This window comes from Babylonia areolata, chromosome 1 (assembly GCF_041734735.1).
Source record: "Babylonia areolata isolate BAREFJ2019XMU chromosome 1, ASM4173473v1, whole genome shotgun sequence".
Classification (NCBI taxonomy): Eukaryota; Metazoa; Mollusca; class Gastropoda; order Neogastropoda; family Buccinidae; genus Babylonia; species Babylonia areolata.
The window spans coordinates 84,003,674-84,021,173 of record NC_134876.1 but is presented as its reverse complement, the minus strand read 5'-3'; the positions used below and the strand labels follow the sequence as shown (position 1 = coordinate 84,021,173).

The 17,500-nt window shown below is 44.2% G+C and overlaps 1 protein-coding gene and 1 non-coding gene across 2 annotated transcripts in view; one reads left to right on the top strand and one right to left on the bottom strand.

Annotated features, from left to right (window-relative positions):
• LOC143288607 (metabotropic glycine receptor-like) overlaps positions 1 to 17,500 on the bottom strand; it is a 95,851-nt gene that overhangs the window by 13,035 nt on the left and 65,316 nt on the right. The window contains exons 2-6 of the mRNA XM_076597265.1: positions 12,076 to 12,193; positions 11,275 to 11,451; positions 9,966 to 10,136; positions 7,263 to 7,331; positions 6,495 to 6,604 (exon numbers count right to left, since the gene is read on the bottom strand). Of these exons, the coding sequence (XP_076453380.1) occupies positions 6,495 to 6,604; positions 7,263 to 7,331; positions 9,966 to 10,136; positions 11,275 to 11,451; positions 12,076 to 12,193 (645 nt within the window). The remainder of the gene's footprint in view (positions 1 to 6,494; positions 6,605 to 7,262; positions 7,332 to 9,965; positions 10,137 to 11,274; positions 11,452 to 12,075; positions 12,194 to 17,500) is intronic.
• Positions 17,126 to 17,197, top strand: Trnae-cuc (transfer RNA glutamic acid (anticodon CUC)). Its single transcript has one exon. It is a non-coding gene; the product is annotated as a tRNA-Glu (tRNA).

Below are 17,500 nucleotides of genomic sequence, written 5' to 3'. Positions count from 1 at the left end.
GAAAATAACAAACAATAGCATTCACCATATTTTTCACGGTGATTATCTGACGTCAGCTTGACCACTGACAAACAAACAAAAATAAAACCACCAAACTGACAAACAAACAAAAATAAAACCACCAAACAATAACCCGAACACAAACACACACACACACACACACACACACACACACACACACACACGGCATGCTCTCACCCACGCACGTTCATACTTCCACACGAAAATAACAAACGACAGCCTTTGACCACTTAATAAGCGCAGTGACCATCTGACGTCAAACCACAAACGAAAATAAAACCACAAAACAATACCTAAACTGAAACGCAAACACATAAAAATAACCACCACCAAACTAGAAAAACCAAACAAGCAAACATCAGCTTCCGCCGGGGTTAAAACATCTTCAGTTATTATTAGCAAGTCTACATATAATCACCTCTGGTGACGAGGCTACTTTCTTTTCGTACGACGTGTTGGGCTGCGGACTGCCTAACTAGAATGTCCAGGGTGTCACATCACAATGCCTCCCCTCCACCCACCTCCATCCCCCGCGCTCCCACCCCTCCCCCCCTGCCCCCCCCACGCCCCCCCCCCCCCCCCTGCCACCCCCCACATACACCCCATCTCATACCCCATCTCCACCACCACCACCACCACCCCAAAACATAACCATTCACAAACTCAAAGCATTGGCAAAAACATGCGAGTAACTCTGTTATGATACACATTTTAGTTTACCAAAAAATATAACATATAACATGTTGAAAGTTATTTTTGGGAATAGTGACTGTCCACCTGCTTCGTCTAGATTTAAGCCAGATAAAAATGTGCACAATTGTAAATATACAGACGCGTGCGCGCGCGCGCGCATACGCACACACACACACACACACACACACACACACACACAACAAACAAACAAACAAACACGTTGGCACACACACACACACACACACACACACACACACACACACACACACACACACACACACACGATAATCCACAACAAAACACCCAGCCAAACAATAATAATCATAATCAACAAGCAAGGCAAAAAAAGCAACAGCAACAACGAGAGGCGTGGTTACACTGCCCCACAGTGCGAAAGCCGTCAGCTCTCCCGTGCTGATTGCTTCCACAAATAGCCACAGCTATTTTGGGACAGCACGATTCGCTTGCGCATCGCTGACAAAACACAACACCACTGGCCAGGGCAACTCTGGAGGGGGCTGGGCGGGGGGTGTGGGGGGGGGGAGGGAAGCGCGCGGAGGGGTGGGGGTGCGGGGGGGGGGGGGGGGGAAGGGAAGGGAAGGGAAGCACACAATCCTTGGCTGGGCCTTGGCTGCTGTCACAACCACCACCAGATCGATCGATTGGTTGCTTGCTGGCTTGCAAGCTTGCTAGCAATGCTGGCTGGCTGTATTGGTAGCTCTGGCTGGATGGAGCTGAACGGTCCACAATAGCTGAGCCTTGCTGCAGGTTCTGGTGGACTTGTGTGGAGTGAAGAGCCATGCAGTGCAATGCAACATATCTGTGCAGTGGCGGGATTCTGTTGCTGCTGCTGCTGCTGCAGCTGCTGTTGTCAATGCTGTCATTGTTGCTGCTGTTGCTGTCAATGTTGCTGCTGCTGCTGCTGCTGTTGTCAATGCGTCTTCTACTATTGCTGCTATTGTTGCTGCTGTTGCTGTCAATGCTTCTGCTGCCGTTGCTGTCATTGTTGTTGCTGCTGTTGTCAATGTTGCTGCTGCTGTTGCTGTCAATGCTTCTGCTACTGTTGCTGTTATTGTTGTTGCTGCTGTTGTCAATGCTTCTGCTGCTGTTGCTGTCATTGTTGTTCTGCTGCTGCTGTTGTCAATGCTTCTGCTGTTGTTGTTGTTGTCAATGTTGCTGCTGCTGTTGCTGTCAATGTTGCTGTTGTTGCTGTCAATGTTGCTGTTGCTGCTAATGTTGCTGTTGCTGCTGTTGCTGTTATTGTTGCTGCTGTTGCTGTCAATGCTTCTGCTGCTGTTGCTGTCATTGTTGCTATGTTGTTGTTGCTGTCATTGTTGTTGCTGCTGCTGTTCTAAGTGCTTCTGCTGCTGTTACTGTTATTGTTGTTGCTGTTGCTGTCAATGTTGCTGCTGTTGCTGTCATTGTTGCTGCTGTTGCTGTCAATGCTTCTGCTGCTGTTGCTGTCATTGTTGCTGCTGTTGCTGTCAATGCTTCTGCTGCTGTTGCTGTCATTGTTGCTGCTGTTGCTGTCAATGCTTCTGCTGCTGTTGCTGTCAGTGTTGCTGCTGATGCTGTCATTGTTGCTGCTGTTGCTGTCAATGCTTCTGCTGCTGTTGCTGTCATTGTTGCTGCTGTTGCTGTCATTGTTATTGCGCTGCTGCTGTTGCTGTCAATGCTTCTGCTGCTGTTGCTGTCATTGTTGCTGCTGTTGCTGTCATTGTTGCTGCTGTTGCTGTCATTGTTGTTCTGCTGCTGCTGTTGTCAATGCTGCTGCTGTTGTTGTTGTTGTCAATATTGCTGCTGCTGTTGCTGTTATTGTTGCTGCTGCTGTTGCTGTCATTGTTGCTGCTGTTGCTGTCATTGTTGCTGCTGTTGCTGTCAATGCTTCTGCTGCTGTTGCTGTCATTGTTGCTGCTGTTGCTGTCAATGCTTCTGCTGCTGTTGTTGTCAATGCTGCTGCTGCTGCTTTTGTTGCCGCTGCTTCCGTTACGTTTCTGCTGTTGCTGATACTGATGCTGCTGACAATGCTACCTACTGTTGTTGCTGTTACTGTTTACTGATCCTGCAACTGCTTATACTGCTGCTGTCGGTACTGTTTCTGCGGTTACTGTTGTTGTTACTGTTTCTGCTGCAGCTGGTGCTGTTACTGCTGCTGGTCTAGTTAATGCTGCTGTAATTTCTGCTCCTGCTGCTGTCACTGTTTCTACTGTAGCGGCTGTTTTGGGGTTGTTGTTTTTTACTGCTGCTGTTGCTGTTTCTACTGCTGCTGTTACCGTTTCTTATGCTGCTGCTATTATTTCAATTGGTGCTATTGCTGTTAATGCTGCTGCTGCTGCTGATAAAGTTGCTGTCTTTTCTGCTACTATATCCGTTCTGTTGCTGCTGTTACTGCTGCTGTCTGTACTGTTTCTGCTTATACTGATGCTGCTGCTGTTGTCACTGTTTCTGGTGTTACTGCTGCTGTTACTGTTTCTGATGTTACAGCTGCTACTGATACTGCTGTTTTTTATGCTGTTATTGTTACTGCTACTACTACTGCTGCTGCTGCTGCTGCTGCTGCCGATATTATGAAATCAGCATCAGAATAATGGAAGGATAGAGAAAAGGGGGATGGGGGGTGAGGAGGGATGGTGCGTGTGTTTCTGTTTTTATCATTTTGTTCCTTCCTTCCTTTTTCTTCATTCCTTCCCCCCACCCCCCCACCCCCCACCCCACCCCCTAGCCCCCGCCACTGCTTTTTTTTTTCTTACAAATGTATGAATGGAAAAGTTTGCGCCGTATAAGAGCGGACTGTCGTAAACAAGTCCGTGCACGCACGCACGCACGCACATTGACAGGAATAGAAAGACTTATCTAACTGTTGACAGGCGGACAATAATAGGCAGCATTATAAATGCATGACTTCAAACAGTATGATAATAGTTCAGACCATCGTCACTAGTGCGCGTGTTGGCGATATATATATATATATATATATATGTGTGTGTGTGTGTGTGTGTGTGTGTGTGTGTGTGTGTGTGTGTGTGTGTGTGTGTGTGTGTACAGAGAGAGAGAGAGTTTAGTTCTAACCTCCACTACCATGTTGTAACAGAACACACACACACACACACACACACACACACACACACACGCACGCACGCACGCACGCACGCACGCACACACACACACACACAGGTAAGGCAGCAGAAAGAACTGAAGAGCAGAGAAGAGAAGAAATGAAATATTTTTCAGTTTGTTGTTTCATAACAATGAATGGTTGTGCTCTCTCTCTCTCTCTCTCTCTCTCTCTCTCTCTCTGCCTCCCTCCCTCCCCCTTCTCTCTCTCTCTCTCTCTCTCTCTCTCTCTCTCTCTCTATCTCTCTTTCTCTATTTCTCTCTCTCTTCCTTTTTTTTTCTCCGCGCAGCCAGAAAAAAAGACCTTCAAATTGATTGGTACAACTCGTTTCCACTTGGTATTGCAGAAAGTAGTTGTTTGACATGTATCGATCACCATAGCAGAGTATATTTGCCGCTTGGTACTTGGTGGGACATTCAACTCTAGGCGAGACAGACTGTATAGAGGCTTACAGACTGCCGTGCACTCTTGGGCCAAGGTTCTCCCGTGACGTGGTCAACGCTAATTACTGTGGGGTTGTTTGTTTTGTTTTGTTTTTGTTGCTGTTGTTTTCATACGTTAGTCACACGGATGAGGCGATAAACCGAGGTCCCGTGTGTAGCATGCACTTAGCACCCTTTCACTGCCAAACTCGCATTTATGCAGCAGCTAGGTAGAGGACCCATGTCACTGAAAAGGCGACCAGATCACAGGTCTGTTATCCATGAACCTACTGTTCCTAATGTTCGGTGGCAGGATAGGCCATATTTTCTACACATCACAGCTATTTTTTTGACACCGTATTTTCTGTGTTTATGGCACAAGGGAATTTTGCACTCTAAATTGACTGGCGATGAAATGGTTAAAAGAACCCCCAGGCAACAGGAGAGTTGTCCCTGGCAAGATTTCGTAGTAGAATGCACTGTAATCTTTCTCTCTGTCTCTCTCTGCCTCTCTCTCTGTCTGTCTGTCTGTCTGTCTGTCTCAGACCTGGCTGACGTCAACATATATCACGGACGGGAGGGAGCGTAATGGAACACAGACCACCGACAAGCGGACTGAAACCAAATTGGATCTCCTGCCGCACTGTCGCTGTGATTCTCATTATAATTGCACTTCATATATATATATATATATATATATATATATATATATATATATATATATATATATATATATATATATATATATGAAATGATAATAAATCAGTAAACAGGATTTTCGTGGGATTATTGCCATTCTTATCACCAGCGTTCTTCTTAAAAGGCAAAGATTTGTGTAGCGTCGTCATCATCATCGTCATTCACGTCGTTAGCGATCTCAAGTTGTTAATAATTCGATTTTTTCTGCTGTTTGCAGAGGATGCAGAAGAAGAGTCAGTGAATGATGATATAAAAAGAGTGGAAAACAAAACACAGATGTGGAAGGGGTTACAAAAGAAGAAGAAGAAGAAGAATCACGGAGGAAAAAAATGCACATGGTGCTTAACTGTATATCTTCAACGCCAGTAATCGCAGAGGATGAAGAAAAACGGAAGAATGAAGGAAGAAAAAGGGAAAAAAAGAAAAACACAGAGGAGTGGGATAGGGTTAGTTCAGTTCATTTACTCAAGGAGTCATCACACCGTTCGGATAAATCCATATACGCCACACCACATCTGCTAAGCATATGCCTGACCAGCAGCATAACCCAACCAGGTTAGTCAGGCCTTGTGGGGGGGGGGAAGGGGACGGGGGGTTAGCAAGGGTTAGCAAAAGATGATGAATGATATGGATACTAATATAACACTTATCTTCAGTCGGAGACTAAGCTCTAAGTGCTTTGCAGACTCGGAGCTATTTGCACAACAGGCTGCCTCCATGGGTAGAGCCGACTGATGGCTACCATTGGGCGCTCATCATTCGTTTCCTGTTTCATTCAATCAGATTTCAGGCAAGCGCACATACGCACTCAGACAGTAACACTGTAACATTTTACGTGTATGACCGTTTTGTTTATTTACCCCGCCATGTAGGCAGCCTATACTCCGTTTTCGGGGTATCCATGCTGGGTATGTTCTTGTTTCCATAACCCACCGAACGCTGACATGAATTACAGGATCTTTAACCTGCGTATTAGATCTTCTGCGTGTGTATACACACAAAGGGGGGTTCAGGCACTAGCAGGTCCGCACATATGTTGACCTGGAAGATCGGAAAAATCTCCACCCTTTACCCACCAGGCGCCGTTACCGAGCTAGATTCGAAGCCGTACCCCTCAGATTGAAAGTCCAACGCTTAAAAACCACTCGGCTATTGCAAGGGGAAGAATAAAACTATACACGGTGCGTTATTTACATGTATATCTTCAACACCAATGCTACAGACGATACAGAAGAAAGTTCAACGAATGGCAAAAAATACCCCCCCAAAAAATGAAGATGAAAACACATAAGATGACTGTTAGCCAAACAAGAAGCATGGGGGAGAGTAAGATATTCACGCTGCGTCATAATAATTATACCTGTACATCTTCAAAAACACCAAAGAACAAAGAACACAGGAGAAGGGTTAATGAATGAACAAAGAAAAGAAAAGAAGAAAACACTGAGGTAAGTGGCAGGGGGGGGGGGGGGGGGGAGAGAGACATAGCCGAAGAGAAGCAAAGAGAGAAAAAAATGAACAGACAAGGTGCGTTATTTTTTTACCTGTATATCTTCAGCACCAGAGTCCCGTACATGATGGCAAAGCCCACCTCCCGGAACCAAGGCAGCAGCAGACAGTTGATGGCCGTGGGTTCAAAGTACTGAATCACCACCTGTGACACACACACACACACACACACAAGCAGGAATGAACGCGCGCGCGCCAGTGCACACACACACACACACACCCACCACGGATTATCATAAATGATTTGTAGTGCTTGCGTAAAAAAAAGAAGATTTTTTTTCAAACACGTACACAAACACGTAGGCAAAGGAGATGATGGGGAGAAGAAGTGGTCACGTGCACACAGATCATGTAACAGACAGACAGACAGACACAGAGAGACAGAGATCGGGTGTAGGGGACGGGAAAGAGAAATAGGTATAGATATGGGGACGGGGAAAGAGTGATAGAGGAGAGAAGCAGACAGTGCACACACACACACACACACACACACACTAACATACATACACACACACACTAACACACACTAAGACTAACACACACTCACATGCACGCGCGCACACACACACACGCACTAACACACAGACGCACGAACGCACACAAACACAAACAAAAACACATTCACACACTAACACACACACACACACACACACACACACACACACACACCTGACTCAAAACAAAACAATACCAAATCTACAGACCGATTGTGACGAACAGTAAAAATAAATAAATAAATAAATAAATAAACAAATAAAAATCCACAATTAACAAAGACACATAGTTGCAGTGCAGTGACTCACAGTAGCGTAGAGCAGCAGAGCCCCCAGAACAATCATCTCCAGCAATAGCCACACACTGGATCTCATCACCTGTAACATGACATATATCACGTGCTTAGTCAGGCTTTGATGGAGGGGAGGGGTGTGGGGGGGTGGGGGGTTGTTAGCAAGGGTCAGCAAAAGATGAAGAATGATATATATGTATTTATTTGTATTTTTGTATTTCTTTTTATCACAACAGATTTCTCTGTGTGATTTTTTTGTTATAATTTTTCCTGCGTGTAGTTTTATTTGTTTTATATCGAAGTGGATTTTTCTACAGAATTTTGCCAGTAACAACCCTTTTGTTGCCGTAGGTTCTTTTACGTGCGCTAAGTCCATGCTGCACACGGGATCCCGGTTTATCGTCTCATCCGAATGACTAAATTATAGCGCCTGTCCTCGGGCAGACAAGCTCGAAGCGAACATGGAGTCAGTTAAAACACAACAGGCTGCCCTGCATGATAGAGCCGACTGTGAGCTGCCTTTGGGGCGCTTATCATTCGTTTCCTGTGTCATTCAGTCAGGTTTCAGACACACACACACACACACACACACACACACACACACACACACACACACACACACACACAAACACACACATGTAGCACTTTACGTGTATGACCTTTTGTTTATTATTTGTTTGTTTTTTTCCCCGTGTTCGGAGGAGTGCATACTAAATATGCATTCTGGTTTCCTTAACCCACCTAACGCTGACATGGATTACATGCTTTTTAACGCGCGGATTTGATTTTCTGCATGCGCATAAACACGAAGGGGGTTCTGGCACTGACAGGTCTGCACATCTGTTGACCTGGGAGACCGGAAAAATCTCCATTCTTCTTCTTCCGTGGGCTGCAACTCCCAAGTTCACTCGTATACATGTACACTGACGGGCTTTTACGTGTATGACCGTTTTTACCCCGCCACGCAGGCAGCCATACTCCGTTTTCGGGGATGTGCATGCTGGGTATGTTCTTGTTTCCATTACCCACCGAACGCTGACATGGATTACAGGATCTTTAACGTGTGTATTTGATATTCTGCTTGCGCATACACACGAAGAGGGTTCAGGCACTAGCAGGTCTGCACATATGTTGACCCGGGAGATCGGAAAAATCTCCACCCTTCACCCACCAGGCGCCGTGACCGAGATTAAAAGTCCAACGCTTTAACCACTCGGCTATTGCGCCCGTCTGTCCATTCTTAACAGACCAGGTGCGCCGAAAATGGGATCGAACTCAGGAACCCAACACACCATTGTTACACACCAATTTGTCGCAGGCGGTGAAACGGGCTGGCCTCGTTCCCTGATTTGCCGTCAAAACCAGAATCAAAAGTTTGCCGCCGACGACAAATTTGCTCTGCTTCATTCCTATAATTGTCGCGAAATGGAAATGTGACGCCAGTGACGATTGATGTTAACCATTTGCTTCAAATGCTTTATCTGCTTGCGAAAGGCGATGTCATAGATAGCTTGTTCTCAAAAAGCACGAGTATTGGAATACTCGGTGTGTGTGTGTGCGTGTGTGTGTGTGTGCGTGTGTGTGTGTGTGTAAGAAAGGTGGTTGGGGAAGAGGGTCCATATTCTCTCTGTCTCTGTCTCTCTCTGTCTCTGTCTCTCTCTGTCTAATTTGGACAGGCGACAATATGAGGCGCGGCACACCATTCACAACACTGCATGTGTCAAAGCAAAACTGACAGAACTGGAGCACGAACACAAAGAAAGGGTGTTTCGATAGGACAGTTATTTTCGAGTGCTTAGGTGGGTAGATTCTATATTTGTTTGTTTTATTTCGCCTCGGAAATCACGAGAATTGAACAGACGTTTAAAAAAAAAAAAACAGAACAGCATAGCATTTTGCATGAATGTATTCTTCAAAACACAAAGACATTCCCTTGATAAGTAAAGCTTTAGTCATGTTCACCCTGGTCTTCCTTAGGCCAAATGTGTAAGCCACGGTTTCGGTGTGTAGGCGTGGAAATTTCATAACGTGTGTCATTTCGAATCGTTAAAATTTCGTGCGAAACACTTGATCACAATGGTGGATTACATTCTACGCGTCTGTTCTCGCAAGGATCAAGGATCCATTGCAAAACGCACGTAAATTGCCGCTTAAATAGTTCCCCATATTGTAGCTAGGGGGCGCCGTGGCAGTTGGACCTCTGATCCAGTGTTCACCAGTGATCAGGGTTCGAGGACTCCTTTCGGCATGGTGTGGTGTCCCTGGGAAAGGCACTTTAGTCCGATCGTCCTCACCCCACCCAGCTGTGAATGGGCACCTGACATCGGTCGGGGAAGATCAACAGCGGCGGAAAGAGAGGATTGGCTCTCGCAGTCTAATGCCGAGCCCTGGAGCCAGTTGCATTGCTTGGTTCGAACTTTTTGACAGTTACACGTGACTAAATGCTTACGTTGACCGAACTACGTCCATTGGTCAGTTCCATACTACACAGAGTTAGTAGCGGGTTACGACCATACTAGGCTCTTCCGTCCGAGCAATGCAACTGGCTCCAGGACACAGTGGATATGAATTCACTGTTCCGATGGCTGTAAAAGGCTGTGGGACTTTAACTCTATATCTGTATCCAACTATATATCTATCCGTCTATCTATATCTATCTATATATCTATCTATATCTTACTATTTATACGTATATATATATACTTTGGACACTAGTTACCTTGGTTTTCCTCAGTCGAGCGATGACGAAGGCGACGACAACAGCGATGGTCATGCAGTAGCTCTGGATACCCAGTGGAATGCCGCGTAGGAATACATTGAACTCCACAATGCACGGCTCGTCCCCCTCGCACTTCTCACACCCCTTCCGACATGGCAGACACATGAAGTCCTGAAAATGACGTCATCAATCACTTATAGTACGACAGGTGAATGAAAAGGAAAACCAAACGTTGACAGCAATCGAAAGAGAAAGATTTTTTTTTCATTAAAAGCAAAGGAGAGTAGGACTACACACCTTACCGACGAAGAACGAACTTGATACGTTATGGATACTTATACAGCGCTTATCCTCGGTCGGAGACAAAGCTCTAAGCGCTTTACAAACACGGAGTCATTTGCTCTACAGGCTGCCTACTACCTGGGTAGAGCTGACTGACGGCTAATATTGGGCGTTCATCATTCGTTTCCTGTGCCATTCAGTTGGATGTCAGGCACGCACACATACACACTCAGGCAGATATGTAACATGTAACTTGATTACAACACAAACTGAGATGCGGCACGGCCGGATACTGGCGACTAGGAGTACGCGGTTTCGATCCCCATCAGAGGGTTGTTAATGTTGGTTTTTTTCTCTGCCCGTGGCCGGTCCCTGCCCAGAATTGAGTGTGGCATGGCACTAAGATGGGACGACTGGGACCGCACAGTCAAGGGTCATCCACTTAACAGGATGCGTCTTTGGGATTGTTGCTTAAAATTCCTTGACCAACACACACTCTCAGCCTGGTTGAGGCACCGGGATTATATCGTGAGAGTACACAGTCTTCGTCAAACAGTCCCGGCCTAAACCCAAACCTGAATGGACCCCATAATTATAGCATCATTGTCAGTCATCACCCTCATCATGATTCATCATTCATCATCACCGAATTAAAGATAACATTGTGTAACAAATTCTAGGGCAAACACACACACAGAGAAACGCAGACACACACACACACACACACACAAACACACACACACACAAAAACAAAAAAACACTGAGACATATACGCCCCCCCCCCCCCACACACACACACACACAAACTGACATTTCCCAATTATACAAACCACTGAGATCTAATATATATATATATATATATATATATATATATATATATATATATAATAAAACAAAGCTGAAAAACAACACCTATTTTGTAAAACCAAAAAAAATAAAATCTGAATTTTCGTTACCACCCGTCAGCTTGGTCACAGACTACACTATATATATATATATCAAAAGGAGGTCAACGCTACTAACTAACCTGCGTGTAGTTGAGAGACCTGTTGTGGATCATGTCCAGGTAGGCCAGTTCCACGTCCCTCCCAGGAAAGCCGCTACGGTTGGCGGTGGTGGCGTTGCGGTTAGGGAAGTAGAACTCGGGCTTGCACTCACACACGTAGCTTCCCCACTGGAGACGGTTCCCTGGTATGTGCACACACTGAACAGAGAGAGAGAGTGTGTGTAGGAGGGTGTGTGCTTGAAGAGAGGACGTAGCTGTTGTTGTTGTGGTGGTTGTTCGTTTGTTTGTTTTCTCCTTTTTTCTTTGCTTTTTTTTTTTTGTTGGTTGATGTTTGTTGTTGTTTTTTGCTTGTTTGTGTTTTTGTTTTTTAATGGATTTTCCTCAGAGCTTCAAGAATATGCGCTATAGCAAGATATATTAATATATATAAAAAAAAAAATAGGGATCCTCCATCTTCCCTATTTTTCCCTTTTCTTTCTTTTCGTCATCTTTTTGATATATGTTTTTCTTTTCTTTTCTTTTCTTTCTTTCTTTCTTTCTTTCTTTCTTTCTAATTCACATGTTGTACAGGTCAAGGTGAACAAAATAGATTGAAACCATCAATCAGATCTTGTAAACAAGCAAAAGAAGGGGGGAAAAAACTTGGAACAAGTGGAACGCAGTATATAAGAAATGAGGAGAAGAGCTGTAGTTTTGGATGTGTGCGTTGCTACATGTGTATTCCCATCGGTCTTATATTACGAGAGAAAGAAAGATCAGGAGAAGCAGGGGGCGGTGGGTGGGGGGGGGGGGAGGGGGGAAGGGGAGATCATTTCTACTGACCTGGGTGCTCTCCCCTCGACATCTGTGGGTGTTGGCGAAGAGCGCCCCCTGGTTTTCCTCTTCGTCGCACTGGTTGATTTCCAGGGCCGAGAAATCCAGGTCCAGAAGAACCACCCCCCTGGAACAAAAACAAAATACGCCATCGTCGTTCAGATTTCCATGTACGGGGAATGAATTGTCGTGATGTGTGACGTTCGTTTTGTTTGTGTATTGTATTGTATTTCTCTTTTTATCATAACAGATTTCTCTGTGTGAAATTCGGGCTGCTCTCCCCAGGGAGAGCGTGTCACTATACTGCAGAGCCGCCCTTTTTTGTATTTCTTCCTGCGTGCAGTTTTATTTGTTTTTCCTATGGAAGTGGATTTTTCTACAGAATTTTGCCAGGAACAACCCTTTTGTTGCCGTGGGTTCTTTTACGTGCGCTAAGTGCATGCTGCACACGAGAATTGTCTCATCCGAATGACTAGCGTCCAGACCACTACTCAAGGTCAAGTGGAGGGGGAGAAAATATCGGCGGCTGAGCTGTGATTCGAACCAGCGCGCTCAGATTCTCTCGCTTCCCATGCGGACGCGTTACCTCTAGGCCATCACTCCACATTGTGTATGTATCGTACGTAGGGTAATTACTGTTTGAGCGTTTGGTGGGATGTCTGTGTTGGGTAATGCAAGTAAGCTGTCGTTTTTAGTGCTTGGATGCATGTTTTACACGTTGGTTCTTTTACATTGCACAGCGCAGTGGAGCATAGTTTACATGGAAAAGGCACCATGCAAATTATACGCACATACATTCATATATACATACATACATACATACATACATACATACATACATCCCCATATCACACCACAGAGAAAGACAGAGATAGAGACAAAGAAAGAGAGAGTCAAGAGAGAGAGATTCACAAATTCCAAGGTTTCAGCTTCAAACATTCTTCTCTATGTATCAGTGAATATACATTACTACGTATTTGAAACGCTTGAGAAAAACAGAGAGAGAGGCGGGTAGAGACAGACAGACAGACGGAGACATAGACAGATAGACAAACAGGCAGTAGGACAAGGAGAGATTTTGACACAGAGACAGATAGACAGACAGGGACAGACAGACGGAGACATAGACAAACAGAGACAGTAGGACAGGGAGAGATATAGACAGAGATAGAGAGAGACAGAGACAGATAGACAGACAGGGACAGACAGACAGACAGACAGAAACAGAATAGACAGAATAGGGACAGGGGGACAGGGAGAGATAGAAAGACAGACAAACAGAAGGAGAGAGATATATATATATAGGAGTATGACAAATGGACCAGACAAGCGCACGGCACATCACCCACTTGGTATTGGCAAACACCTGTGCTGTGGATGGGCAGAAGAAGGGCTGAGTCAATGCTAAAAGACATGACGATGAACAGATAGGGCAGACTGCCGACGCTGGAACTGCGACGGACGAACCCGGGTGTGGCTGTGTATGGGGGAATCTAAATGAGCGGCGTGGGAGTAATGCCACTGAAACGGTGCAGATGATGGGGCAGCACAAAAAAAAACAACAAAAAAAAAAAACAAAAAAAAAAAAACAGATAGGGCAGAAAGAAAGAAAGAAATTAAGAAAGAAAATAAAAGAAAGAAAGAAAATGAACCAAGAAAGAAAGAAAGAATGGGTAGCTTGATTGATTGATTGATTGATTGATTGATTGACAAAAAGACAGACAGAGAAGAATAAGAACAGTTGAATAAAGAACGAAAGGACACACAGAAAGAAAGAAAGAAAGAAAGAAAGAAAGAAAGAAAAAGGAAAGAATCAGAGAGACACAGAGAGAGAGAGAGAGAGAGAGAGAGAGAGAGAGAGAGAGAGAGAGAGAGAGAGAGACAAACGAGAGAGAGATTAAAGAAAGGAAAAAGAATAAAACAAACATAGAAACAACGAAAAACGAAAGGAAGAAAAAAAAAGAGAAATGAAAGGAAGGAAGGAAGAAAGTGTCTTGTTTAAAAATAAATAAAATAAATAAAATAAATAAAAATAAAACGACATCAAGAAACACACAAAACGAAGAAAGAAAGAAGGAAGACGGGAAAGAAAGAAGAAAGAAAACCAGAAAACTGCACCTTGCATTAAGTGGGAAAAGAGAGGGAGAAGAAGAAAAGAAAGGAAAGAAGGGGGGGGGGAGAGAGAGAGAGAGAAAGGGAATAACGGATAACGAAAGAATAAAGAAATTAAAACTGCCTTGCATTCAGAAAAATGAAAAAAAAGAGAGAAGAAAGATGAAAAGAAAGGGAGGAAAGAAAAAGAATGAATGAATGAAAGAAAGAAAGAGTGGAAGAATGAAAGAAAGAAAGAAAGAAGGGAAGAATGAAAGAATGCAAGAAAGAAAGAAAGGAAGGAAGGAAGAATGAAAGAAAGAAAGGAAGGAAGAAAGAGTGGAAGAATGAAAGAAAGAATTAATGAAAGAAAGAATGAATGAATGAATGAATGAATGAATGAATGAAAGAAAGAAAGGAAGGAAGAAAGAGTGGAAGAATGAAAGGAAGAATGAATGAATGAAAGACAGAATGAAAGAATGAAAGAAAGAAAGGAAGGAAGAAAGAGTGGAAGAATGAAAGAAAGAATGAATGAAAGAAAGAAAGAAAGAATGAAAGAAAGAAAGGAAGGAAGAAAGAGTGGAAGAATGAAAGAAAGAATGAATGAAAGAAAGAAAGAAAGAAGGGAAGAATGAAAGAAATAAAGAAAGGAAGAATGAAAGGAAGAAAGAATGAAAGAACAAGCAGAGGAAGACAAGAAAAGACGGGTCAAAATGAAGGAAACGATCAGTTTATCTGACAAAAGCCTGCTGCACAATATTTCTGTGGTAGTGTTGCCAACTTGCTGTCACACGTATGCATTGCTCTCTCTCTCTCTCTCTCTCTCTCTCTCTCTCTCTCTCTCTCTCTCTCTCTCTCTCTCTCTCCCGCTCTCTCGCTCGCTCGCTTGCTCGCTCCCTTCCTCCCACCCCTCCTTTCTCTCTTTCACCCCCTCTCTCTCTGTCTCTGTCTCTGTCTCTGTGTCTGTCCGAACACATCAACTTTTCAGCATTCAAGTGTTACTTAAAGCGACATATAGTAACACGGCAATTGAAAGGACACATATATCTACCGCATATTGAATTCACAACATGAACAAGGCTCAAAACATATAGTTTTAATTACTAAGTATCAAAATGAATTCCATTCATTGAGCTGACTGCAAATACTTCTTTTCTTTTCTTTTTTAAGAACCAAAATAGCCCATTCGACAATCTTTTTATATCTGCGTGGTAATAGCACGGCTAACTGATAAATGCTATCGACCATGTCTCTCATTCATCACAGTCTGTTTCAGGCTTTTTGAGAAATGTGTGTGTGTGTGTGTGTGTGTGTGTGTGTGTGTGTGTGTGTGTGTGTGTGTGTGTGTGTGTGTGTGTATGTGTGTGTGTGTGTGTGTATGGAGCACGCGTGTGTGTTGTGTATGTGTGTGTTTTGTGTATGCATTGTGTACCTGTGTGTGGGGTTTTTTTTAAGAGTGAAAGTGGGTAAAACAAAACTACCGTGTAAGGACACTGTAACAATATCAGAGAAGAAAGATAAAACGAAGCTATGAAAAAAAACATTTTTAAATGCTCCAGCTCACCCTACGTTCACCAGAAAGGAGGTAACAGTGTCTGCAGCCACCACAACAAGTTACGACCATTTCCTTCTTTTGGGGGATGGGGGAGGAGGGAGAGTGGGGGGTGGTGGTGGCTCATAAGGCTTTTTCGATCCATGCAGGTTTGGTTGCCAACTGTTTGTGCCAGCCACAGAGACTGGACACGTTCCCTGCTGCTGGCAACCTGGCACTGGCCCCGAGCCTGGATGAGTCCCCCGACAGAATCATAATTTGGCCAATCTCGTTTTTGGTTGACATCGAACAATTCACCCCCCTCCCCCTCCCCCTGCATCCCTCTCCCACCCCACCCCCCACCCCCCGACCCCCGCCCCCCGCCCCCATTCGTTCTCTCATGCAGAGAGAAGGTGAAAACCCTTTGAATCAAAGGTTGAAGGTCCCCGTAGCATTCAGCGGCCATCGGAGCATGAATTCTTCCTTCTTTTTCTTAAACATTTTTTTTATTCCATTTTGACAACAACAACATCTTACAAATATTTATAAAGAAAGAAAAAAAGTGTAAACAGACTGACAGACAAAAAGAGCCAAGCAGCTGGATTATACATAGGTTGGTTATCATCATGGAGTATAAATATTCATTTCTTAAGATCTTATGCAAGCTGTTAGGGAATACAAACTGTCAAGTATCTTAAAGTATGTTCACAATAAGTGAACACTCATTTCTTATGAATATCAACCAGAAAAATAAGTATGGGTGGTTAATTTTCGTTAATCATGAACCGGTTACTAATCCTTTATGATCAATAATTTTGTAAGGCAGCCATCTGGCAGAGAAAGTATCATAGTTAATGTATGCATTATATTCTTCGATTTTATATCGGGTTTTTAATTTGTTCGGACAAATCCATGTTTGCTACACCACATCTGTAAGCAGATGCCTGACCAGCAGCATAACCTGATCCGCTTAGTCAGGCCTTGAGTGCATGCTTATATATTTGTGTACCTATCAGAGTGGATTTCTTCTACAGAATTTTGCCAGAGGACAACACTCTCGTTGTCATGGGCTCTTTTTCAGTGCGCTAATTCACACGGGACCTCAGTTTATCGTCTCATCCGAACGACTAGACGCTGTTTGATTTTCCAGTCAAACTTGGGAAAAGGGCGAGAGCGGGATTCGAACCCTCACGGACTCTATATTTGAATCTGGGCGTCTTAACCATTCTACCACCTTTCTCACTTAAGGAAAATCGGAGTACCCTGGATGGACACAACACCATGTGGTGTGTGGTGGTCTGGAAACCTGATCACTGGTGAACACTGGAACAGGAGTCCAACTCCTGAAGCGATTCCGTCACGGCGTTTCCTTTGGGGGTCTCCTTTGTTCAGCTTCACTTTTCTTCCCAAGTCCTCCTTCATTCTTTCATTTGCAAGTCCCAAGTGGTCTAGTGGTTAGGATTTCGCGCTCTCACCGCGACGGCCGGGGTTCGATTCCCCGCTTGGGAAGAATTTTTACTAAGCGCGTTGGGTTACGCTGCTGGTCAGGCATCTGCTTGGCAGATGTGGTGTAGCGTATATGGATTTGTCCGAACGCAGTGACCCCTCCTTGAGCTACTGAAACTGAAACTGAAACTCTTTCATTGCTTTTTTTTCACTCCTTGGTTTCGGGTGGCTGAAAAGATTCTGGGATTGATAACTGGTGGGAATTACTGGAATGAGTTTGTGCAAGTTACCAGACTGTTTGTTTAAAAAGTGTTGTGTATTTGTTGAAAGTGAAAGGCCCCAAAGCGTGTTACGGTCATAGGAGCA